Genomic DNA, 25,524 nt, shown 5'->3' with positions numbered 1-25,524 from the left:
GCTTCAGTTATAATTATTTCCTGTTATTGGAGATAGTTTTTTGGACAACTTTTTAAAATTGATTTTTGCCATTTTGAACAGCCCCTTTTGAAGATCAGTTTGTCTTTGAGGGACTCTCTTATGGTTGTGCTACGAAAAGCAATGTTCTCAAGGTAATAATGATGAATGTTGTGGAAATGGGTATGTATGAAGATCTAGAAAGGTATTTCTAGAAATGTATTTGCAATACAAATGATAGGCAATGAAAAACTATACTAAGAACCTTGATTTTTTCTCAGTAACTGATGATGGCTTTTAAATGCACACCTTGAGTATTGCTTTAGTTGATACAGAGTAATATATTTAGCATTCACCTCTTGAATTTCAGTTTTGTCTTTAACCAAAGGTTTTTTTTTTCTATGAATGAACAAATGGTGCTCTAACCATTTACAACCATTTAATTACAAGTTGATTCTGCCAGTAACACAGCATTTTTTTTTTCCTCCTAAGACAGGTGGATGCACGTAAGATTGCTGTAACCGGATTTCTCCTGATCCTTAAACATTTTAAGGTGTGGTATATTTTAGGCCTTACATGTATGTTCTTGTTAATTAAAAGGAGGTGTGTAAGGAAGGTTTAACTTATATCCAAGTCTCTAAAATTCCAGTGTTAGATTTTGGCATATGAATTTCAGTGCAACAAAAGAAGACATGTATATGTGCACGATCCTTCGCAGTAAAGCACTATTTAAGCAATAGTGAAAATCAGACCTGAAAAAAATTCAGGCCTGTATGGGATTCGAACCACTGACCTGCTCCCAGTTGGCTTGTTAGCTCAATTGGTAGAGCGCTGCACTGGTATCGCAGAGGTCAGTGGTTCGAATCGCGTACAGGCCTGAATTTTTTTCAGGTCTGATTTTCACTATTGCTTAAATAGTGCTTTACTGCGAAGGATCGTGCACATATACGTTTCATAACCGCAGTTCATATATATGTATTACATATGTTTGTTGTTTGATTTATCATGTACGGGTTTATGTCGAATTAATTTGATGGCCTGCTCCCAGTTGGCTTGTTAGCTCAATTGGTAGAGTGCTGCACTGGTATCGCAGAGGTCAGTGGTTCGAATCCCGTACAGGCCTGAATTTTTTCAGGTCTGATTTTCACTATTGCTTAAATAGTGCTTTACTGCGAAGGATCGTGCACATATACGTTTCATAACCGCAGTTCATATATATGTATTACATATGTTTGTTGTTTAAAAGAAGACATGCCCGGCAATTTTTGCTGAGCCTTTTGTTTCACTACTTTCTTCAGTTGTAATAATATTTGCACAATTTTCCTCTGAAATGAGGCAAGGCAAATACCACTTCAATGTTTTTCAATCTCATTTAAGGGTATGTAAAAGGAAAATTGGCTGAGTGATTCAAAGAATGAAACTCGGGCTCAAAAATTCCCCTCCTCGATTGGTTTTTCTCTAAGGTCTTCACCCATGTTTCATGAAATACATGTTTTGTGGACTCGTTTTACTTGTTTTTCTTTTTCAAATCTTTTGGTTTGTTTGTGCACTCTTTCAGATTTTAGGTGGAGGTATCACATCAAGTCAGTCTGGGAGTCAGCCAAGTCAGCCATCACATTCCAGTCAAATTCAAGTAGATGTTCATGTTCGAGGTGGTAACATGGGAAATGAAGCACTTTGTCTAGAGATATTAGGTAAATCGCAGAACAGAGAAATCCTTAATTTTTTCCCAATTTGAAATGTGCAGCAAAATTCCATGTTGTTCTAGCATGGTCTGAGTATGGATTAGCCATGAACCTGAGACCCCTTGTTCCCCTGTATGGCTCTTTAAATGGTATACTGGTATGTTGCAAGTCAAAGCTCAACCTTTTCTTATGTCACTGTTTAGCAATCTAAAATCCTAAAACAGTTGCCCTGTGAGAAATTCCAGCTGCTAGGCCAAAATAAAGCATTGAAGAACTTTCTGTAAAGAAGGTTTCAAAGCATTTATGCAGATGGTTTTCTCACTTGAATCATCACTAATCAACACTAGGCTCTAAGAATGTTACATCTGGCTAAATGAACACCAAATGCAGTTCTCTAGTAGGTATTGATTACCTATAAGTTATGCTGTGTATAGTCTTCCTTATAGATAAGGTTGGACACAATGAATACATGAAATTCATATATCTGATAAGGTTGGAATTACAGACAAACCAGGGGTTTCATTAAGGGCCAGGTATCAGGTAAATTGACTGGCTGTGAAGACAGTTTTGCCCACCTGGTTTGACAATCTGGAGGAAAGTTATATAATATAATGAAGTTTAGTTAAAAAAGTTTTTCCCACCTGTGAAAACCATTTGCCCTGCTGTTGAAAACATTAATGAAATCGTTGTAAACTTAACTCTGCCGCTGCTTACAGCTATGTGCATGTGTTTTATTTGTAGGGAACCTTCGGAGATGTCTCACTCAGCAAGCTGATGTAAGAGTACAGCTCTATGAGGTGTGTAAAGGCTGATAGTTTCGGAAGAAACTGTTCGGGGCTGGGTTGGTGGGAGTAACGAAATAATTTGGATATATCAACAAAGTTGAAATGGTAAATTGGCCACCGTAACAATTACAAAAGCTGACGTTTCGAGCGTTAGCCCTTCGTCATTCGTTCCAACGAAGGGCTAACACTCTAAATGTCAGCTTTTGTAATCGTTACGATGGCCAATTTACCATTTCAACTTTGTTGATATATCCAAATTATTCTATGAGGTGTGGTTAACTAATACTCTGACTGAGGGATCTCTGGCTTGTAACTACATAGATTGAACAAACCACTGCACAGTAATTATGGCTGGTAGACGTTGCTGACCTCAAACAGAAGCTGTAAAACTAAAATAAATGGAAATTACACTAATGACATGATGGGAATGTTTGTTGAATGGTGCTGCATAAAAGAAAACATAAAAATAAAATATGAAATGAAGTGGAATAAAGAAACTAATTAAACTTAAGACACGAAATACACCTCTTTACCTTGTCAGCCTTAGGATCACAAAAAGGACAAAAAAGACACCCTTAACAAGTGTAAATCCACTAAGAGCTTGAGTCAAACACTTTATGACCACGCTAATAAAAAACACACTGGTCACGTGACCGAAATGGTGCAAAACTAAACCATGCATGGCCTGGGCTGGCAACAGTCACAGGCTTGTCATTACATAACAGACTGTAACAAACTAGCAACCATTAATTACCTAGTCAATCTTAATTTGTTTGTAGATTTTATCCAAATGTAATAATTTCATGTCATGGAATTTTTTTTTACAAACAGTTCAAAATTTAAATGTGTTTATAATTCATGCTTAAAATGAAATGTCAGGCAATGAAATATTACAGACAGCCAAAAAAAACTTGAAATAAACATTTTTAAAATTCCATACTTATATACAGTGTATGTTGTCATACATAATAATTATAATATTGATATTATTAACAGTCTTGTTTGTGGAGTTTCAAGTCATAATTGACAACCAAATCACCTTATACTTACACGTACATAAATTTTCATCTGCTGACATCACATTTTTACTCTGGAGGCTGACCCATTACAATGACTGCTTAAATGTGACATACCTGCACATGAAATATAGCTGCATAATTAAGCCATTATCTGCAGCCACCAGCTCCACTAAAGCATTAGAGTAATTTTTTTGGTATTTACACAGCCTCACATAATTAAGTGGGGAGTTGAGAGTATTTGACAAAATTGTTTAAATGTAAGATGCAGGCAAGCATTTGCACATTTTTCAAGTATTCTTTCAAGCCCCAAGTGTTTAGATGAGGCTATGTAAACACAGAAAAAATGTGCTATTACTTTTTTAAATATTTCTCAAAAATTCTCTCAGTTAGCACCTTCTGACCAAGGAGAGTCTGCATACTATCTTAAATATTTTATAATTTTACTTTATTTGTTCATTAATTCTCTTATTGTTTTTAGGGGCTCTTCCATGTGTTATGTAGAAATCCTCAATTACAACAACCTATTCTAGATATGTTAAGCAATCAGGTAATGTGCATGTTGTTGGACAATACTATTACTGTTAACTTACTAGGGATTCTAGTGAATGGATATGAGGTGAAATATCGGCACTTCCATGCCATTAACCCAAGTATTATTTGATTACTGCCACAGTTCCAAAAATATTTGGAGTCAGATGAAACAGTTAATCCTCCAATCAAATTAGAGCCTTGTTTGTCTGCTGCAGGAGATCAGATTTACCTTACAGAGCCACTAGTGAGTAACTCCTAATGTTTTTGTCATTTTGAATAGTTTCCCATTCATCTCTCTGACTTGTTTAGTTGCAAAATTTTGTCCATGTTATGTAAGAAGATGTGCTATTTCATTTTAGGCCCACCTATTGTGTTACTTACTGCACTCGATGGGAAAATGTATTGAAAGTCACAATGAGGATGAAAATGATGAGAAAGGTATGCAAGCTTTACTGGTGAAGTTCAGTTTCTTTAAAACTAGAAAGGAGTTACATGTACTTTAAGATGAAGGTGCTGTGGTTAATAGCTTAAAAGAGGATTGCATGGGCAATTTTTGCACACTTACTTTTCTCTTGGTGGCCAGTGGGCTAGAAACAAACTTAGAGGTTTCCAAATGTTGCACCTGCAAATGAGATTAAAAGGAACTTTGCTTGGTATTTCAGAATCAATGGAACACATCCTAAATGAACTAGAGGATTTATTCCAGTCTCTTGTTCACAGAATGAACAAATCAGAGATGGAAGACTTTGAACTGGTAAAGTAATTACTATTAGAAATGATATATATGCTGTCATCTGAAGTCTTCTTTAACCAGTATTTTCTTTTTAACCATGTGATGTTATCTTTTTGCAGGATAAGTCCGCAGACTTTTCTCTGGTCTCTAGTGTTGGTATCAAGAATAACATTCTAGCTCTCCTAGTTCTTGGAGTTTATGAGGTATGCATTGCATTCTGTGGATAGTTTCAACACCATCTGGTGAAATTGAAATTTCCTGTCAGGGCAAGATTTTATCCCTGTGAATGAGTGTAATTTTGGTCGATTAAATGATTCCATTGTCATTTAACTTTCCTTGTTCTTTGTGTGTGTGAGATTTTTTGTGGGAGTCAGTCATTGGAAGAAAGGGGTTTGATATTTAGAGGGCTGATTCTTCATTTCAAAGGTATCTTTCTCTAGTTAATGATTAGAATCATTTATGATAGTTCTTGGCTGGGTAGACAGCGTAATTCATCTTATGTGATGAATGAATTAAGAAAGACAAGAAGAAAGACACAACTGATTTACTTGTAGACCTATGATGTGAACCAAACTGCAATACAAACAGTAAAGATGTTAACATGAAGATAATTAACACAAATGAACTGCCAAATTAAAAGGGGCTCATCAACAACAATAGTGTAGGTGTACAAGTTGGTCACTTACAGTTTTAACAAATAATTAATGTGGGGATCAATTAACTGGCAAACAAACAAACAAATGTTGTGAATACCAAGATTGAAAAATTGATTAATATATTATAGCTTTTTTTAAAAGTTGGAACAATGTGGGGTTAGGGAAAGCAGAGTAATTACTAGTGATGCAAAACAGGTGGCACTGTACATGTGTAATTTTAGAATTGTGTTAAACTAAAAGGATTTTGTCTCTCCTTTGTCGGGAATGTATAGAAGTAAGAAATTATACCTATGTCAATATTTTGGATTTTATTTTATCTAGATTCTGCTAGAGTACAGTTTCTCAGAAGGAGAGCTAAGGTAAGTGTGTCAAATAAATTTTGAATTCCACATGGCTCTTATTGGCATATTTGGAAATTGAAGAAGCACAGAACAGTGTAGAGTTTAGATAAGGGATCTAATGATATACTTGTGAGAATTATTTGAAAAGGTATATGTTTTTTTTTATTGTTGGCCCTGAAGTTTTTAATTTCTGTTTCCCCTGTTGTTCCATTACAATCACTCACATAAATTACATACTGGAAGATTCTTTGTATCTAGCCATACAATCACATGACCTAGTTCTTTAATTAGTTACCTATGGATCAGCTTAAAAATTCCTGTTTCTGTTGTCTAGTGGGGAATCAGTGGAAGAGATTCTACAGTTGTTTAGGAATTACCACCAGCTCTCAGAGATACTAAAGGAAAAATCAAACACTGCTGGTAGGTTTTTTTTTTTTAACATCGATCAAAACCAACAAAGTGTTTCTTCTCTTTTTATTTTTTTGAGCTCACCTGAATGGGATACATAGAAATGAAATTAAATGAGTGAGAATAAATTATTGATGACATTTTGATTCTCGATGGAAACCACTAATCCAAGGTACTGATATCTGTTACTCACTCACCCAGTTTCATTATTTGTGTTACCATTCTCTTTGCATGGGCACCAAGTGTAATAACTTGTCTGTATCATTAAGAATAGCCCCCTTAGCGTGAAAGATGACCAAGAAAGAATGGAAAAGGAAAAAGAAATGTGTTTTTCTCTTTCAATTAGTGTTGTTGTTTGTGTTGTATTGCTCTAAATGTCTGTCAATTTTTTGTGTTGTGAGCCTCTTTCCCTTCCCCAAACATTTCCCATAACTTTTGTTTTGAGACAATCTGTTTTCTGGCTTGAAATCTAGGAAAGAAAAGTCGCTCTGCAGCTGTAAAACAGGGAGTTAAAAGTATGCTTTCACTGGAATGTTCTGCATCTTTGTTAAGAGCATTATTCAGGTGATGCTAAGTATGGTGATCATAATGTAACTTTTATTCAAATAGTGTCTTTGGTAGTAAAGTAGTAAGTTATATTTGTAATTGTTACGGTAGCCAATTTACCACTTCAACTATATTGATATATCCAAGTTATTTCGTTACTCCCACCAACGCGGCCCCAAACAGTTTCTTTCGAAACTATCAGCCTTTATTCATTTATATTATACTTAGTTGTACTGTATATGCAATTATTGCTAATTTAGGGAAATCAATACCAAAATGTAGCAAGCTAAATTATTTAGGTCATGATTGCTAAATATAAGTGAAAGTTAGTGATGAAAAATGTATGAAAGAAAATGAATTACTTCAATCTAAGACAAATTGTTTGTTTTTCTTTGTTTGTTTACATTTATCACCACTGTCTTAGTATACTTGTCTTAATTGTGAAGGTGTTTGAATTGCAACAGCAGCTGTAATATTTGTAATATTTCAGTGACAGAGCTCCAAGTCATCAACAAAGTCTAGCTACATTGAGAGGCTTGAAAGAATTGGTGAAGTATGCTGTTGATACAGCTGTTAAAAAGCTCAAAGAGGTATCAGCAAACTGAATGGTTAGGATTTATCAATGTTTTATATTAATTTTGTGACATTATAAGAGCAACATAAATAAGACCTGAAACAGTTGAGAACCTACATAGAAATTAAATAAATGATACCCTGAAGGTCACGTCCGCAACACTTTTTAGGTCTTTGTACGTCTGAGACATTAAATGTTTGAGAATTTTTTCCTTTTTGCATTGAAAGGCTCATCCTAGTGGGTAGTTAAGATCTCAAAATCTGATTCATGGCGATCAATTTCTTTGAGATATAGCAATTTAGATATTGGTATGTAAAATGGCTTATTTGGTTAATAAAAACCCTCAAAAACAATGGCATCACACAACCTGGGCATGTCCACTACTGCCAATCTAGATTTGGATTCTTATAGAACTATGTATAAGCTTTCATTAAAAGTACATTTGGCTCTCATATTTTGAATTTGAAAATCTGTCAAATTTTCATGTCTCATGTGGAATAGCCCAGAGGCAAATTCTTGCTTTGCTTTCAAAATAATGTAAGGGGTCAACAGATAAATACTTGATTTTTTTCCATACCATGTAAGACCTGTTAAGAGCATTGCACATGTTAAGGGAATTGCTACAAGTCTATACTTACAGGTAATGCAGAGAATGATAGGTAAGAGTAAAGTGTGTCTTTTGCATTGGTATTGAGCTGTGTGGTTAACCTGTGTTTTGATAATGCAACAACTAACACATAACATGACAAAAGAGATTCTCAGTAGGGCATCAACATGTTTTTCTTGTTACTTTACAACCACCTTTAACTTTAGATGTAAAGTATGATTCCTCAGAGTAGGGGATTTAATTATGGCATATCTAAAGGAGAACATTTGTTTGTATCGGTTAAGACCATTAATTTTGTATCTAGAAAAGCAATTATAAGGTGTTTTTCCTCCTATGAAAACCAATATATTCAACTTTGGCGTAATGCTTTCTCAGATTAGTGATGGTGGATTTTGCTCAGGACCTGGAGGCTCTAACAACGACACCATTTACAAGCATTGCTGTACCATTGGAAGGTCTTAAATGCTTTTGTTCATGCATAAACAAGTAAAACTGTTAGCAGGCAGTCCTGATGGAAACATGTTTTACTCTAATTACTTACTACTAAGGTAGTCACAAACATCAGTCACAAGGTGGAGATGAAGAAAAAACATCAAGCTCAAATGCAGAAATTTTGTATCATTTTAAAATTTAAAAGTAGAGTTAAGTAGTTGATTATGTCTTCAATTACAGAGTTTTCTGGAAGCATCTTAATGGAGAAAGCTGTTTACAGGAAGAGCAAGATAAGAAGGAGAAGGTACAATTGCATGGATAGTGTAGTTTATGATTACCCAAAAAAGAAGGAATTTTTATTTTAAAGTCACTGGTATGCTGTGCCCCTTGTGAATGAATAAGACAACAATTTTACTTGGCAATAAGACATCTTTAAAGCAAGTAAACTACCAGCTGTGCAACACCTCAAACGAGTATAATTATGTAAATATAAATTTAGCGGCAACACAACACTTGTCAAATAATAGTTGTTGTGTTTGAAAGAGTCTTTGCTATGTTTTTGATGAATAGATGCACAAGAACCAAGGATGTGATGCTCATTTGACTACTTTAGATGTCAATATATTCTTGGCTTTTTTAATTCAGATTTTTGACTGTTTTAGTGAATGTATGAACAAGCTCTGCACCTGCTTTAGTCTGTTTTTGTGTTTTTAATTTTCCTTTAGAGGTGCCTAAATGAGTTGAATTTCTAAATGTTTTCAATTGGTTCACTGGAACTAGGAATCACTGGAAAAATGGGATTGGGTACTGAAGTCTTGGAAAAATTGGCTGAGAATTGGGATATAAAGAACATTTGGGCTGAAAAATGGGATTTATGCTTCTCTCTCCTCATTGCTTAGTAACTTTTTTCTGTTGTACAAACTAACTTAATTCTTTCACAATCTTATTCAGGGTAAGAAAATCAATAGCTTGTGTATAGAGGGTTTCTGCTCAGTGGTTAATATCATGTGCTGCTGGTTCTTCCAAAAGTTGCCCCATTTTATGAATGCAATAGGTGAGGCTGTAAGCTGTGGATATTATCATTTCTCAAAGTGCAGCCATATTACATGGTTGTATGTGAATTCACATCAGTTGATTCAAGAAGATAATTGTGTGCAAGTATACTATTTTAAAAGGTTACAACTTTTTCATAATGTTTGGTCGACTTCCCTTTAGTTATCCTTGTCTGTTATGATCAGAGCTATCTCTTTGTTTAATGTGATTCTAATCAATAAATCTTCTATTTTGTGTCGGATCAATGAAATAACCAGAGATAGCATGGTTCCAATATTTTGGTGTTTTGTTCATTCCACAGACAAATTTTCCTCTTTTCTTTTTTGCTACCTAGATTCAACCCAGGATGGCAATGGTGTTGCATCAGATGATTCAACAGATCAAGAAGCTATTTATGTGCAGATAAAGAAATGTCAGGTTGGTATCATATTTTAATGTTTAATATTTAATGTTTTTAATCTTCGAGTGCATTTCGTACCTGCCCCTGATGGCTGTTAATCAAAAAATGGAAATAATGCAGATTTAGGAATTGACACAGCAATTTATTTTCCCTTGGTATAGTATTAAATGCTTTCTCATGTTTGGTAATAATGTTTCTTGAATACCTAGAAAGAGTTTGCTGGTCGACTTTTTAATTTTTCTGTATACTGACTTCATGCTGTTAATACTTGTCAGTATTTTGTCTGTTTGAATTTGTTCATTTCATTTTTTTTCCACTCTTAGATACTGTGATTGATGGTGAAATAGCATACTGTTAAATAATCAAATTTGTGTAATGCAGATGAAAGTAAATTTCCACACAGATTTATACACCTGTTTGAAACTGTATGCATTTCCAATTTTGAATGTTGCAACCATACTTAATGTTGCTGTCTTGTGAATGAATTGATTCCGTTGTATGATTTCATATTTATCAGTTACAAGGTAATTTTTCTGTAAAGTAAAATCTCCCCCTTTTGAGCAGGGTTGCTGAAAGGTATATTTGGAGTGCAATAGTATAAGATTTTTAAGTCTTGTTTCCGTAGCGTTTAATTGTCAGCATCATCTCCTCTCCCGATGAGGACAAAGAAGTCAGTCTTAAGGATTGTCAGTCACTAGTGAATGTGATTGTAATGTTAGCACATCATTTGGAGCCAGATGGACCTCAGGTACCTTGCTTCAAATGTGCACTCATGTTTGACTACATTCAGTTAACAAGAACTGAGGACAATAATTGATCACAAAGTACTAAATCTCCTTTCGGCATACTGCTACTTTCATGGGTCATTCAATTTTATTAAGAATACACCCTAAGGGGAGTGGTCAATTAACCTATGTACTGTATGTATGTACGTATGTATGTATGTGTGTGTGTGTGTGTGTGCGTGCGTGCGTGCGTGCATGCATGCAGGCATGGATGTATGGATGTATGTATGTATGTATGTATGTTCATGCATTGGGTTCCACATTGTATTTGTGAGCATAGTTTTATTGAAAATAGCTCTATGTTTCATGTGTCATTTTGGTGATACAGAATGAAGTACTAAATAGGGGGGCACCTTCTGTAGAGGATCATAACTTTAGAGGGACTGCAAATTCCTTGTTTTGCCACCTATGAAATTTTTTGAGGTTATTGGTTACAGACCTTTCATTATCATTACCCATTCATTGTTTTTTTCCAAAAGAGTGGGGTACCTATAAATAATTTACCTTTAAATTTGTCAATGAACTGAACTTTTTTCCTTGATACAGTTTAGTCAGTTGCATACCTGGGTTCAAACGGTTTGTGCAGATAATAATGTTGGTAAGAAAACTGAAGAATTTATTATTTTTTCTTAACTTTCAAATATATCAAATTTCAGATTTATAAAATACATAAAGTGTGTCTTAGTCGAGAAGTCAGTTCCACTTCATATTTCTATATGTTGGGAGAATTCTGGGAAGTTCCTAATTTTGCTCAAATTTTTCCTCTTTCCAGATGATCTCTCTCTCACTAAGTCTTTGATGTCCCTGTTACACTCCATAACATTCCAATTGAAAGCAAGTGCAGGCCTGGTAAGGGCTCAAGCCAGATTTTTGATCAAATTTGTAACTTAATTCAACCCATTCAATTCCATATGGACCCTGCTGATGTTGATAGGGTGAAGTCTTATTTCAATTGCCCCTTAGCACTTGTTTGTATAACAGTGGCGATTATTACAACTAAATTGTGGTAAAGAGTTATTTGTTCAGACTCGCCATATCTCTTTCCTTTCTCACTTTTTCTTGAACATTTGGGTTATGGGAAGTTAACTGTATACTTTTGGCAAAGAGAGGTCTAGTAAGATTTAAGTTTTACACCTAAAAATACAAAACAATGACCTGGCCAGGGCTTAAACCAGAACCATTTGATCAGGGGTTCTGCACATAAACCACAAAGTCACCTTTTCTCCCAGACAAAGGAAACTGTGTGTGTAAACATTTCATGCCACTCCAAGTTAAATGGCTCCATTCTCTATCTGCATTCTGGATCTTCAAATAGATTGGCACAAATCTCTGTATTAATGCTCTGAGTCATTGTGGAAACGGGTGCTAACCTTCCTCTATTATTGGCAAAGCATAAACTTACATGACCTCAGTTTTTAGATCTAAGAGGACACTGAACATGAGCAGAATTCAGTTGTTCTATGCACATAAGATGATTACTTCTTGGTTGCTGTAGGTGCGTGATGTTGCCCAGGATGTTCATAGTCAGCTTGGAGATGTAGATGAAGTATGACGTTTGTATTCATTACAGTATAAAAATAGTAATGATATTAATGATAATTATAATAATAAGTCAAAAGTTTGACTAATCTGTTGGCGTTACAGCTTACAGTAGTCTTGAAAGGTGATTTTCCATTCACTCTTGGTAAACTTTACAAGTAAAAACTAAGAGATTAGAACATGTAAGACTATAAATAGAAGTGCCCAGCATGCTGATCAAAGACCTTCCTCCTTGGCATTAAGATACGTTCTATCATTGGAAGTTTATGTGGTGTTGGAAGTTAAAATTGGTTGTAAGTTGTTTTTATCTCTGTCTTTTTTTTTAATCAGGAAATTGAAGTTGAAAACAGAACACACTATGCGATTATTAACCAAAGGACTGCTGCACCTTCTGTTGCTGTAAGTCAGTCATCATTGTGAATGGAGTAATCTATTACCAAATGCAATTGATAGATGTTCATGTTATTTTCGCTACTTACTTGATCTTTTTCCCACCTTTTTTCTCAATGTTTCAATTCACTTTCATCATTTTATCATAATCTTGTCAGCACTGATACAAACATGGGTTCAAAAAAGTAAGAGATGAGGTATAATCATTGTAACTCTTGCACACAATGAAGGGTATAAAAGAAAATAAAGCCTGCAGTAAGTTATCATTAGTTATTTTAAGTTATCATCAGTGTTAGAACACTTACTATTTGAACTCTCTGTGATGTTTCGTAACAACACATACTTTATCTATTATAGCTCCTTTTAGTAAATCAAGTTGAAAAAATTGTAGATGAAATGGACAGGGCACTTGTAAAGGTAAAAGGTGACATGACATCATCAGCAACAAGACTAACAGGTGAGCGTTATACAGAAAATTATCACGTCAAAGGGAAAGCAAAACTGTTTTGTAGGTGGCGCTTCTTATGGCTTGTAGCTGGGCCTATTGAAAGAGAGTCTTGGATTGCTCCATGTTAACCTAATAAAGATTTTAGGAAAATCGTTTTGTCATTGCTAGTTGAGACTTTCCTGACGGACAATTAACTGAACGTTACTTTAAGTTGGAAGGAAGTAAGGAAGTGTTTGGCCAAAAGAGGTAGTTTTACCTTCTTTGTGTCAGTAGTTACGTAGTGTGTACAGAATGGACATTTGACAGGATAGATTATGACTGGCTTGACCTGAAATCTTTAAAGTTATATTTGGTTATCTGTATGCAATATTACACGCTACATTGACAGTTAAGCCTGGTATAGTGTTATGCTTGCTTTTAAATACTCGCCCTTGGTGGTTAGTGCACCATTAGGAAAAGTATATTTCTCATGTTTCTCAAATTATCACTTTTTTCTATGAAAACGGGTTTGAGATAGTTTAGGTTTGGTAGATATTTTTTCCTTTAAACCCTATTGTACAGACGAAAAGGTGCCAGATTCTCCTGATAGTTTCCCTCGTGGTATGTTGGAGCAGGCATTGTGCCAACGTCTCTGTACTGTTGTTTCTGCTCTCCACGAACTGTCGCAGTCTGCTCTTCCAGAAGGTCCCTGCACTGAGGCAACGCTGAAGGTGATTTACTACATACAGTACAGCCTCGGTTTTTTCTTTTTTTAGCTCTTTGTTGGTCTTTGCATTGTCCATTTTTTTTTGTCCCTTCTACCATGTCCTATGTTATTTGTCACATGTCCTATGTACTTGACGGATGCTTGCTCACTGTTGAAAATGTTTGATTGTAAAGTCTGTTTATGATATATTTAATTTAACTGTATAACTTTGTGGTCAAAGACAGTACTGTAAGAGCTGATGAGATTACAAGTAGTATAAAGAACATACCCAATTGCGGGCTGTTTGAAGTGGCTAAAATGTCAGTTGGCTACATGTACTTTCTGTGACTTGAGGATGGAAGCTTTAATACTCGGTGTTACTTCATATCTATTATTATAGGTGCTGACCAAAATGTATGTCACTCTCGGTTCTCTTACGAAACATGTAAGTTTAAAGGTTTTTAATATCTATTGTACATTATATCAAATGAAACATAATTTAGCTTTAGTAAGTACCAAAGAGAAGAGTTTGACCAGGCCTGGAACATGGATCGCTCAACATGGAATCAGTTTGCGAGGCCCGGGAGGCCTAGGGTTGCCTGGAGTATTTTAGAAATTTTGTGCGGCGTTTAATCCCCACCATAATGTATTTTTCAGTCTTTTAATAATCTACACTATTATCATTATCACTTTTCCCCATGTTATAGTATTTGTCGCTTTATAACCAAAGACTTGGTTACTTCCCTGCAAAGTTTGAAAAGCTGGTGAGTGAGAAGATTGTTTTTGGTTTTCGTTAATGAATACTTGTCCTGTTGAACATCATAAGAGAATGCAGCAAGAAAACGAAAAGTATCCGTAAATTGACCAGCCTCTCTGTTATGGTTTTCTCTTGCCAACGGTCAATATTTAATATATTGCAACAGCAGTGTTTTGGTAACTTTCTGGTAAGAAAAATTCATTTTGTGTATTGCATCTTTTGAAATTTATCAGTTTGACGAGTTGTTTTGGTAAAAATGGTGATGGAGAGTATGTTGAAGATATGGAATATCTGTCTTAGTGATCTCCCTTAAAGAAGAACTGTGTTTCAGAACATACATATTTTATTCCAGCCATAACAAAGATTAAATAAAGTTGTGGTAGTGATTCTCAAGAGTTGCCTAACCCATCGAAAACTGTCTTCTTGTGTTCGTAAAACTTGACCGAAGACGCCGCCCTTTCAAACTGCTCAGCAACCCAGCTGCTTACCTGCGGCTCACTCTTCTTCATTTTATCGCGTCGCGATAACATTTAGGTGTTTCACAAAAAGCCATTCTTCAGCATCAGTTGTTTCGAATTTGCGCATTGTGCTTTTGCATACGTGGCCAGATTACCGACTTCTTTTCAAAATGATGGAGTCCACAGGTGAATTATATGCCTACTTAGTGACAATTTTCCAGAGGGAAGGTTACTATTGTGACTGTTGGATTTGTTTTTTTTTGTTTTTGTTTTTTTTTAATAAAAACTACATCTTCTAAGGTATACTTCTCCCCTAAAAATTTAGTTTCCGATAACCTTAAAAATGGGTATAATTTTCTTTCTTTAGTTCTTCAGTAATCCCTCGCATTTGTTCCGTATAACCCTTACAGGCATGCTAAAATCCATTAAAATTTTTAAAAGGCCTCGGTTTCTTAGGCACCGACATTTACTAACTCACGCCCTGCTAATCTGTCTGTGTTTTCCCTAGTAGGCTCCCGTGAGAAACAAAATGTCGTCATTGAAAATTTGCGAACTAGAACCAAGTTAACCCGTGTCTAAGTTCGCGTCACCGAACAGAAAAATCCCAAAAGACAGACAACAAAAGCTTCATTGTCTTAAAAAATCCTAACCAAAACAATAGGCAAAGTTTGATACGGAAAAGGTAGAAAATTCACTGAGGTAAAGTGAAATCTGTCTACAGGTCAAAATGACAGGCACCCACTTGTCGCAGCAAGTGTATGCTCTTCTGACATACATCCAAGCCACACAAAGCCAAACTCTTTTGGAGAAGAGCACCATAACGAAAAATAAAACCAAAGAGAAGAAAAAGGCACCCAAAGGAATGAATATGTCAGGGAAGGTTAGTAAAAACCTTTTTTAGCACCAAGCTTGGGTTTGTTTTAGTCGATTATGCTACCAGATAGATTTTGATCCGTATCAAACCACAGGTAAGGTTTTGTCCAGTACCTACTATACAGGTTGTTGGTTTTAGCCACGTCTTTATGGGAAATTACCGTATTTAAGCATGGTAAACTTTCAAAGACAAAATCGACAGTTTATAAGTTTCATTTAACACTGAAACAACAACAACCAGAACTATGGAAATGCTCTCTTGGGGTATCAATCTTCCACCAAATTTGCTTCATCAACTTCTTGGAACTTTTAAATGACTAAAGTAGGCGCACATCGGCCATGCGGTAGACATGTGCGAATGGATCTCCCTGATATTTCCTCAGGACTTATTTTGAATTTTAAGACTACACTACTTGAAACGTAGCTTTCTTCCCAAATTACATATTTAGGCAAAAGTTCTGAAAGAGATGAAGTCAGTGCCGAACTTGATATATGCAATGGAGCAGTATGAGCGTTACCTAATACAGCTTTCCAAAAAGTCCAAGGTAAGAAAGGATTAATTACAGGTTTCTCAGTCAATTGTCTCCAGCTGTGAAGTTAAGGGTGGCGTCCCTTTACAATTTTCAGAACTGTAGTCAAAACTTTCGATTGTCTTGTCCTTACAACCTTAAAAAGTTTCTGCTTAAGATCGAATTATTAAAGATGTCACCAAGATATGGTTCTTTTCTTTACTTTCGTCTATGATTCCAAGTAGTAAATGATGCAAATGAGTTTTGTATCGGAAAATTCCGCTATTGAATCGTCATTACTGAGCTATATGGTTTCTTAACCTTGTTGTTGAACTCTTGTAGATCAATCTGATGGAACACTTTAAACGCAGTTTGGCACGAGACTTTCGAATAAATGGTGCGACCCTCGAGGCTGCTCTGAAAGAAGATTCAAGCAGCGAAGGCGAAGATGTTGAGGGCGAGGAAGAGGAGCAAGAAGAGGTTAGTGGTTTCAGTATAATTCATCAACTTATTGATATTTATCAATTTATTTTTCGCCATGCGTTGAATGTATATTACTGCGGTGTCTACATCTGCTGGAAACATCTAATGAACTCTACTAAATACATGTAGATAAAAATATCCGAAAATCAATAAAGTTCCAACAAAACCAGTGCTCCATTTAATGGTTTTCAAACTTTAAAAATTTCTTGTGTAACGGGCGTTTTTAATCTGACAATTTTATGACAGGTTCAGTTTTGGTAGTGTAAATTTACCATAAAGTTGTAGTTTGTCTCTATTTTTTTCTGCCGCAGGATAAATCTGAAGAAGAAAATAAAGAACCTCCACCAAAAAAAGGGAAGTTGATGGAAACAAATAAGAAAGCAAGCAAACTAAATTCAAAACAGAAGTCATCAAACAAGCCATTGTCGCAAGAGAACAAATAAAATTAAACACCACTCTTACATTGCAACTGGATAAGAGAGAGGAATTAGGTAATCTTACGCTACCTGCGAGGACAATCATTTCTCAGTTTTCAACACAGCTCTCGTCCTTTTTTAAACAGCATGGGCGCTATTATTAATCATTATTATTTCCCATGACACAAAATTTGGAATTGCACTACCCTACAACTGATATGAATAACTTACAGATGGACCATTCCTTTTTGGGGACTTAACAATTGCTAGGACACTAATCTAGTTTGAAAGGGTTCACTGTTGTCTCGGGTAAACTAAGCTGTATTGTGTGCCACCTTTATAGTTTGTTGCAGCCACAATTCCTTAGATTGAATTTACAGAATTCCATTTCTCTTGTGGTAGACTTGGTGCCACTTCCGTAACTGCAAGCAAAAGCCTTTACATTTTTATTTCAATGTTAATGTCTATCAAGGGGTATTTGTGGCAAACTCGCACAAGCCCAATGTGAAAAAAAGGGTTCGTCCCGTTGCAAAAGTTTTTGTTCCTTACAACAAGTACTAAAAAGAAACCTTGCAAATAAAAATTCAAACTGTTAAATTCCTGTTTGAAAAGATTGCATGAAAGTGACAATCACGGTAGGCGCTGCATATATTAAATTTGTGTGTGTGACCCCAACGTCTATGTCCATCGTGTTTTGTTTCCTATTTGTCCCAAAGAAGTTTGGAGTGATTGCTGGACCGTGACTTTAAATCCACCCAGGCATAGAAAATAATGTACTTCAACAGACTTTGCTGATAACTCTTTTCCCAAGAGCTTTGGCGGTTGAATTTATTGTGTTTTCAAGAGTCAGGGTTGATCAAGGGGTTTTTTCAATTGTCCTGACAATATTTCGATGTAACGAGATGTTATTCCAATTCTGGTTGACGGAAGCATATAAAGGAAAGGAAATGTGAATGACATGAGGACAGAAATATTGGAAGATATATCTTGTATAGGAAGGTTAAACATTCCCTAGATCGCCTCCTTTATATTCCATTTTTGCCTGTTTATATATAATTATCTTTCATGTCTCATTTTGTTTTAAATCTTTATTTATTGAATCAGTTAAAGAAGCTTGACAAAATCCCCATTATGGGGCCTTAATGATTTTCTCTCTGGTGGGTAATTCCGGGCACATGCAACGTGCATGACTTGTTCTGTTCTAATGTGTTAGGATTGTTCAAGCTTTACCAAACTTATCTTAATTTAACAACAAATCAGAATAAATGAATGGGCCAGACAAAAATGCAATATCTGACTTTCACACCCTGCTTAGTATGCTGTATGTAGTTGAGTAAATATGTAATATGGCCGAGCACTGTTATTCAGTGTGGCCACCAAGAGTTACTTAAAAATTAAACTGAAACTAATGAATAATGAGCAACATTCTTGATCGTCTTCATCTAAGAACATTATTTTAAACACAGAGTTTAAAACTTTTTTTTTTTGTTACGTAAGACGGCTACTCCAATACTCACTTAACTTTACTATGATCCTTCTAATTTGCCCATACATGCTTTGTTTGGTGGGTGAAGTTGAGTAATTATGATTAATACTTAACTACTGTTTTTCATTGTCGCCATTTATAGCTTCCTAACATTTTGAATACAGTAAGGGTAATGTATTCTACTCTCTATCTAAGGACACTCCTACATAGCCTTTTAAGTACGCACAGTTTCGTTCTACGGCTGTTCAGAATTCACTGAACATTATTGCAAGTCTCCCAACGCTTCCTTGGGTGCATGAGTGGATTCTTTCATCATTCTTTTTTTTTTTTTTTTTTTTTTTGGTACGCCTTAAATATTTACTCATAGTTTATACTACTGTTGTCAATCAGAAGCGCTTACTAGAATCCTGTGCTTTCTGTCCACTATAAGGGGTGAGGATTGGTAAATTTCAACATTCGTAGGACGCCAAGACTCCAGTTTAAAATCTGTTATTAGACAACTAAACTTTGCAGTTCGTTACCATCGTCACTTTGCTCGGTTTATTGTGAGTTTTAGAACTACGTTTGAGTTCCGTTGCGAGAGTGCTAACTTAGCTGTACAGCAGTACTCATGACAGATGAATGTCGAGTTAAAGTGAGCAACAAAGAGTGGCATTTAAAGGATGTTGCTTCAAACATCATCTTTGAACTCCTAGCTACCTTTGGTCGAGATCCGGAATCGGCTGCAGAACAAACACTACGCTTTTGAAGACTTTGGAGGGAATGCAACATTAACAAGCCTTTTTCGCTGACAAGATTTTTAGATTGGATAAAAGGGTATTTCAATAACTTCTGGTACCTTCTTAAAGTTATTAATGGGCAATCCTGCTGTATCCAATGGAAAAGATAATTTTGGTTGCCTTCTCTCAGTGCAAATTTCCTTCGTTACACATTCAAGTAGAACGCGTCTCAGAAATTATTTGAAGGACTTATTGAGAGTCAAGAAATCTGATCACTACGGAGTCTCCGAGGAACCTCTGCCTCGGGACACCCTCAGAGGGGACACACTGATAAAGATTTATGTTTCAGAGGACTGTTAATCTTTTGTGAGCCTGATGACTTAATGAATATTAAGCTCTTAGATTGAGGCGAAACCTGGTATACAGCAAACACAGAGTACGTAATTTTTATGGGGACAACTCATTCAGGTGTAACTTGAGGTAGTTACTGACTACAGAGCTGTGTCCATCATTGTCTCGGAGAGTTCCCCATCAGTTTTTGTCTGCGGAGCTTCCGCAGTTTCTTGGGCTTCTGAGCGGTCATTGTCATCGTCTAATCCTTGGTTTTGCTCTGTTAAATAATGGAACAAAATCGTCAACATTTACGACTTTAAATTCTAGCAGGTTGCCTGAGTAATTTTTTGTCAACTTTAATGGAACAAGATGCTCCAAGTTACACCATAACGTGTTTCCAGGCAACATTGTTGTAATGACCCTACGTTTGCGTAATTATGAATAAGAGAATTCATAAATAGATCTGAATCGTTGATATTCGGCTAAATAATGGAGATAAATATATACAAATTAATCGAATGAAGTCTTACACTGCTGTAAAAAGTAAAATGTTTCACAAATCCGAGCTTTCGTCGATCGGCGAAAGCTCGGATTTGTGAAACAGTTTACTTTTTAGTGTAAGGCTTCATTCGATTAATTTGTATATATTTCAACAATGCTGCTGAAGGACAACATGAACAGATTAATGGGGATAAACGTTTAAACAATTTTACAAGTAACTTAAACCATACCTTCTTCCCCAGAAAAATCTGCATGTTGCTGCTCATACTGTGAATTTGCAGCAGCATCGTTCTGGGACTTTGTATGATCTTCAGTCCTTGTTTTCTTCGGCTGCGCTGTGATTTGCTCATTGGACTCAAAAGGCTCAGTTTCTGGCTGTCCTGGCTTGGGAGGTTTTTTGCGTTTTATGTCCTGTGGTTCTTTATCTTGGGGTTCAGTATGTTCTACCCTTGGGTCCTCATGTTTGGGAACCTCCGCTTGCTCTTTTTCAGGTTCCTCCAAGGCTTCTTTGTTTGGTCCTGTGTGGAACATGCAAATATAAGATATTAGTAAATGTGGGATGTGTACTTTTCTTTCGTTACCAAGTAAACAAGTGAATTAAAGAACATCGTCACAGAGCAAAAACCGATGAAGTTGCACTGGTTCTTGCTTACTGAAATGTATTATGGTGAAGGACAGAGGCCAAAAGAAATGGCCACAACTAGCTAACGTAGTGGCCAACGTTTGGTGGTGTAAAACCAAATAACACTGACTGAATTAGACAGCATAACTTTAAACGGAAGTGAAAATGGTTTTTTTTTCTCTTTAGTTCACATACCCTCCTCCCCTCCAGCAGTATTTAGTGCCCTCATCGCCAAAGTCTGCACAGTACCTGTATGTCTCCCCCCTTAATGAAAGACAAAATTAAGACAATCGATTTTCTATCTAATTTATTGAATATAATAACCAGCTAAAGCCAAACATCAGTGGTTGCCATACCTTCTCCGTTCTTGGTTCGACCACACTTTGCCACGAAATAACGGCACAGCTGTTGCCATTTTGCTTTTAGAACGTCTCGAACCTGTATTTGTAACAGAAAAGGTTTGTTTACTTTGAATTAAGAGTTTTCCTTTTATGATAATTACATCCTAAATCCTAAAGCTTTTCGTTGAAATGCATCTGTTTTTGAGATTGTGAAACTCAAATTGTACATTTTATGATAAAGTATTTTACTTGTCATTTCTGAAAATCTGTGATCCATTTTCAAACACTTGCGCAAGGATATTTTCCAAAGATCAAAAGAAATGTGCAGTCTCTTACATACCCCATGCTTTCTTCGATTCACATTCTGTTAGGAAGCTTGCAACATTTTGTTGGTTAAATCCTTAATGCTTATTGATTTCCACATATTTTATTTCGTCTTTTGCTCCAGAGTTGGTCATTTTAAACTGCCATCTTTTATTTCATTCTAAACGTCGTGTAAGAGGTACGAAATTTGTGCCAAGGTAAATGAAATAACAAATCTGTAAGCTTTATTTCTTTTTAATAGAATTTTAAAGTATTTATAAGTTTTCGAGTGACGATTACCTGAGTTGTGGACAAGGTGTATAGAATCGGATTAATGGCAGAGTTGAGTGGAAGAACAAACACTGCAATCCACACGGCGAGATCTCCTGATGTACTGAACGACTTTTCCACTATGGACCGGAGTCCAATCACAATAATGGGCATCCAGCAGACACAGTCAGTCAGGATGATCAAAAACACCCGTTTGGCAAGAGCTGTCTCTCGCTGGGTGTTGGCTGACATTGCCTGGACCTGACATCTGTTTATAACTATTGCAAGATAGGCCAAGACGACAAAGGCAACAAAAGTCAAATTCAAGCCAACGAAGACAACAACAGAATATTCCCAACCAGGTGCCTTATCATTAGAGAGCTGAAGTGGGAGACACACAACATTTTTGCCGTAAAAGTGATCATCTCCAGCAGGGGCTCTAAAATACTGAATGCCAATGGTGGGAAGAAAAGCAATTATGAAACCGATAATCCAGATAATAAAGCACAAAGCATGAGTGGCTTTGTTGGTTAGTCCACCAACATGGAAAGGGAACACAATATTTTTTAGCCTGTCAGCAGAGATAAGAGAAAGAAGCATCAGTGAGACCTCGCTTGATAACACAGCGATTGCACCAGTTATCTGGCATGCAAGACTTGTTCGCCAGTTATAATCATGCAAGTGATATTGCCCTGCCCATGTAGCATCCTTCCAACCTATGGTGATCAGGTAAATACCCATTAACCCATCAGATACCGCCAAGTGAATCAACATGATTGGCTGTACAATATTTGTCTCCCTGTAGACCATTCGCCATGTGATGACAAATATAGCTCCAACCAGAGACATGGTTGCGATCGCCCAGATACATGTCCTAGCAGCTCGATTTCTGAACATTGTTTCACAACTGGCAAAACTGTCGACATAGACATAATCGCAATCCGCGTCCTCTTTCGTTAAGTGACAGCACATCATGTTGGTGTCTACAGTCCTACGTTTCAAAAAACATTTCAAATAATTATCAAAAGAGGTAAAAACCTGGTATAGAAATGGTGGAAGAGTTGCTGTAATTAACATTAAGAAAAAAGGAACTTGATAGTTGCCTTTGTTACGATTTTAAAGTAGAAAGAGTTCTGTCTTGTTTTATTATCGAGTGTATTGATACGGTTACAAGAAAATTTTAGTGCTCTGTAGTCTTACAATTGTGGATGAAAGATCTAAATCGCTTTAGACCAAGCTTTCAGAGTATTCTAGCTTACTCACGCTCTTGTTAAATTTGGCATAGTAGAGAGGAATCCTTCTGGTAGCTTTCGCATTCGGTTGTGATGAAAGTACCTGCAAATTAGAGGAAATCAGTACAGCATAGTAATCCATACTCATTTTATAGAGTCATACTTCTTTTCCACCCTGATAATCTCCACAAGGGTGTTCACTCCTTTTAACCAACTAACTCGCCGACCCCAGGAACACACAGACTTGGTAAATTTTCTAGTGTGGTTTGAAGCATAAGAGAATGGAGAGGTATACCATTCTCGCAATAGCCAATCGTGCTTTAAGTTTGGTGATACCTACACGTTTTAAATCGTGAGAGTAGGAGACCTCCGGGAACGTTGGAATACGAGCGAGCAGTTCAATGAGACCTATGGTGCCAACATAATCACACTTTTCCAGTGTAAAATTTAAAACCTAATCCAATATGCTGAATCGCCCAACTTCATCTTACGCCAAAATTCTACTGTAAGTAAGAACTTTATCTGTAAAATTCCGGAAACCTTGGATAATGTCAGTTTGTGTATACTCACAGGGATCGTATGGTTGGTGCGACATCTTTGAAATGTTCTTTGGACACATTGCGGATTTTATTGAGATGAAAGCTCCTAAAAAGTAAGAGAACATTGAAGATCATAGACTGACAGGTACGTGTCACAACGTGAGTTGTCGTAACACCAGTGGAAAACTGTATTGAGAGTGACAACTGCGGACGATATTATTGCGGTAGATTTACAAATGGAACGGTGTGAGGAAATGAGCCGCTTTTTTTTACAGAAGCTTGAGAAGATAAATGATTTCCTTTCGAGAGCGTTGTAAGTGCAATTTGTCCGAATGTTTTGGTAGTAACTTCCCGAGATCCTTTTTGCCCCTTCAAAGATTAACTATCAAGAGTCAAACGAAAGGTAAGAAAATGGTGCTTACATAGACAGCATGTTTTTCAGGCCTTCGAAAACTCCATGTGGCAGATGTGTGATATCGTTGTCATGAATGGCCCTTGAGGAACAGAGATATCATTACAATTTTATGAAAAGGGTATGGGAAACTTTTATCGTCCGGAAATTGATGTTGATTATTCAATAATTCTTGATAATATTTTTGGAGACCGTCTAGCGTGGGAAACATGACAAATTGATGGAGATAAAATTAACTATACCTGATTGTGTTACAAAGTAAATATTTCATTTGCTGTTGCCTTTTTAAAACACCATCTTCCAAATGTTATTTAGTAGTTTTACCGTAAACAATAGAACAGGTTTCAATGGAATGTCAAAAAACACAGCCAAAGTTATCCCAGCGACCAATCAGAAACAAAGGTTTATCATTAAATAAATTAACGAGAACTCAAAATGAAGAAAAACAAACTACCTGGAGAGCAGGAAAACGGAAATGAACGGGCACCGATTGTTTTTAGTTGCATCTGATTCGTTGAGAGTATGTGGCGAGTTTTGTGGACCAGTCACAGATCAAAATTTATTTACGGCCAAAGCAATCAAGGATAACTTTCGTCAATCAATTGATTTTTGCACTAATGCCAACGCATTGGTTAACGAATACGATGAACCATTTTTCGTAGATGGAAAAGATTGTTAAGCCCCTTGTTTTTCTTTTACCAGCTATTTCTTTTCCAAGAGAAATCCCTTTGGAAAAGCAGGTTCGATTGATTGAGCGAAAAAAACAAGAGAAAGGCGAGTTGGGTGGGTGAAATGTCAATTCGCCAAACCAATCCCCCGTGCGATGGTACAAATGTTACTAGTAATTTCGAGTGTCAAATCCTTTTTTAAAATTTTGCCAGGATTTTCCTTTTCGAAGTCGAAATTTGAGCTATTTAATCACAGTATCGCAAGTTTAGGAAAGTTACTTAGACTGTAAACATTTTTTTCCGTCAAGCCATTTTTTCCAGACTTGATGTAATACCAAAGTACCGAATGTATCGATAAAATCGGTACATTTTACTTACAAGTCTCTCAGTTTGGACAGGCCGTGGAATTGATTGGCTGACAGATTTGCGATTCTGTTGTTGTCTATATATCTACACAGTAAATTAGAATGGAATGTGTGATTATTCACACTATGTTAATAGTGCCGCCATTATTGCCAAGAATCGTTAATTGCAGTTTAAAATGATGGGAAACACTAATGAAATTTAAAACTTGTCTTACGTAATCGAATGGATTTGACCCTTTCAATAGGCGATTATTGAGCCTTTTTTGTATATCCGACTATGTACTTTTCGAACTTAGAAATATGAGAGACGATTCTCGGGTAAAATGATGAAGAGTCTTCAGAACTTCCTTTAATTACTGCAGCTTGTACGAGATCCTTCTATTAACCCAGTTTGCATTACAAACTTGATATACGTACAACGTCTCTATCTCAGAGAGATTGTTGAAATGCGGCAGACGTCGAATTTTGTTACTAGACAGAAAGCTGTAGGGAAAAGTTTAGAGAGAAAGTAAAGAACAATCACATTAGCTTAACAGATTCTTAAAATAGTTTCTACTGCTATCTGGATAATGACCGCATTGTTTCAAATACAAAATCCGAGTGGTTCAAATATTGCGAGGCAA

At 36.2% G+C, this 25,524-nt stretch overlaps 2 protein-coding genes across 6 annotated transcripts in view; one reads left to right on the top strand and one right to left on the bottom strand.

Annotated features, from left to right (window-relative positions):
• LOC111325154 (Fanconi anemia group I protein) overlaps window positions 1-17,785 on the top strand; it is a 35,177-nt gene extending 17,392 nt beyond the window's left edge. The window contains exons 20-49 of the mRNA XM_022928892.2: window positions 82-152; window positions 490-550; window positions 1,556-1,691; window positions 2,424-2,479; window positions 3,965-4,033; window positions 4,160-4,261; window positions 4,377-4,455; window positions 4,680-4,771; window positions 4,870-4,953; window positions 5,728-5,765; window positions 6,082-6,167; window positions 6,629-6,719; window positions 7,192-7,291; window positions 8,258-8,337; window positions 8,555-8,618; window positions 9,266-9,368; window positions 9,702-9,784; window positions 10,393-10,515; window positions 11,099-11,150; window positions 11,325-11,401; window positions 12,048-12,098; window positions 12,422-12,490; window positions 12,839-12,938; window positions 13,491-13,639; window positions 14,015-14,059; window positions 14,322-14,378; window positions 15,551-15,709; window positions 16,152-16,247; window positions 16,554-16,691; window positions 17,006-17,785. Of these exons, the coding sequence (XP_022784627.2) occupies window positions 82-152; window positions 490-550; window positions 1,556-1,691; window positions 2,424-2,479; window positions 3,965-4,033; window positions 4,160-4,261; window positions 4,377-4,455; window positions 4,680-4,771; window positions 4,870-4,953; window positions 5,728-5,765; window positions 6,082-6,167; window positions 6,629-6,719; window positions 7,192-7,291; window positions 8,258-8,337; window positions 8,555-8,618; window positions 9,266-9,368; window positions 9,702-9,784; window positions 10,393-10,515; window positions 11,099-11,150; window positions 11,325-11,401; window positions 12,048-12,098; window positions 12,422-12,490; window positions 12,839-12,938; window positions 13,491-13,639; window positions 14,015-14,059; window positions 14,322-14,378; window positions 15,551-15,709; window positions 16,152-16,247; window positions 16,554-16,691; window positions 17,006-17,137 (2,643 nt within the window). The 3' untranslated portion in view covers window positions 17,138-17,785. The remainder of the gene's footprint in view (window positions 1-81; window positions 153-489; window positions 551-1,555; window positions 1,692-2,423; window positions 2,480-3,964; window positions 4,034-4,159; window positions 4,262-4,376; window positions 4,456-4,679; window positions 4,772-4,869; window positions 4,954-5,727; window positions 5,766-6,081; window positions 6,168-6,628; window positions 6,720-7,191; window positions 7,292-8,257; window positions 8,338-8,554; window positions 8,619-9,265; window positions 9,369-9,701; window positions 9,785-10,392; window positions 10,516-11,098; window positions 11,151-11,324; window positions 11,402-12,047; window positions 12,099-12,421; window positions 12,491-12,838; window positions 12,939-13,490; window positions 13,640-14,014; window positions 14,060-14,321; window positions 14,379-15,550; window positions 15,710-16,151; window positions 16,248-16,553; window positions 16,692-17,005) is intronic.
• A 395-nt stretch (window positions 17,786-18,180) lies between these two features.
• The window catches only part of LOC111325183 (uncharacterized), a 31,353-nt gene continuing 24,009 nt past the window's right edge, over window positions 18,181-25,524 (bottom strand). For 2 of the 5 annotated variants that reach the window (XM_088758609.1, XM_088758618.1), the window contains 10 exons: window positions 25,319-25,384; window positions 24,915-24,986; window positions 23,879-23,950; window positions 23,488-23,562; window positions 22,949-23,020; window positions 21,716-22,676; window positions 21,128-21,209; window positions 20,967-21,035; window positions 20,380-20,667; window positions 18,181-19,925 (listed from right to left, as the gene is read on the bottom strand). In XM_088758609.1, the coding sequence (XP_088614735.1) occupies window positions 19,807-19,925; window positions 20,380-20,667; window positions 20,967-21,035; window positions 21,128-21,209; window positions 21,716-22,676; window positions 22,949-23,020; window positions 23,488-23,562; window positions 23,879-23,950; window positions 24,915-24,986; window positions 25,319-25,384 (1,876 nt within the window). In that variant the 3' untranslated portion in view covers window positions 18,181-19,806. The remainder of the gene's footprint in view (window positions 19,926-20,379; window positions 20,668-20,966; window positions 21,036-21,127; window positions 21,210-21,715; window positions 22,677-22,948; window positions 23,021-23,487; window positions 23,563-23,878; window positions 23,951-24,914; window positions 24,987-25,318; window positions 25,385-25,524) is intronic. The other 3 variants (XM_088758613.1, XM_088758622.1, XM_088758629.1) reach the window with 3 other exon arrangements.

The sequence above is a fragment of the Stylophora pistillata genome, chromosome 1 (genome assembly GCF_964205215.1).
Source record: "Stylophora pistillata chromosome 1, jaStyPist1.2, whole genome shotgun sequence".
Taxonomy (NCBI): domain Eukaryota; kingdom Metazoa; phylum Cnidaria; class Anthozoa; order Scleractinia; family Pocilloporidae; genus Stylophora; species Stylophora pistillata.
The sequence above is the reverse complement of the archived record's forward strand: the minus strand, read 5'-3'. Positions and strand labels throughout refer to the sequence as shown.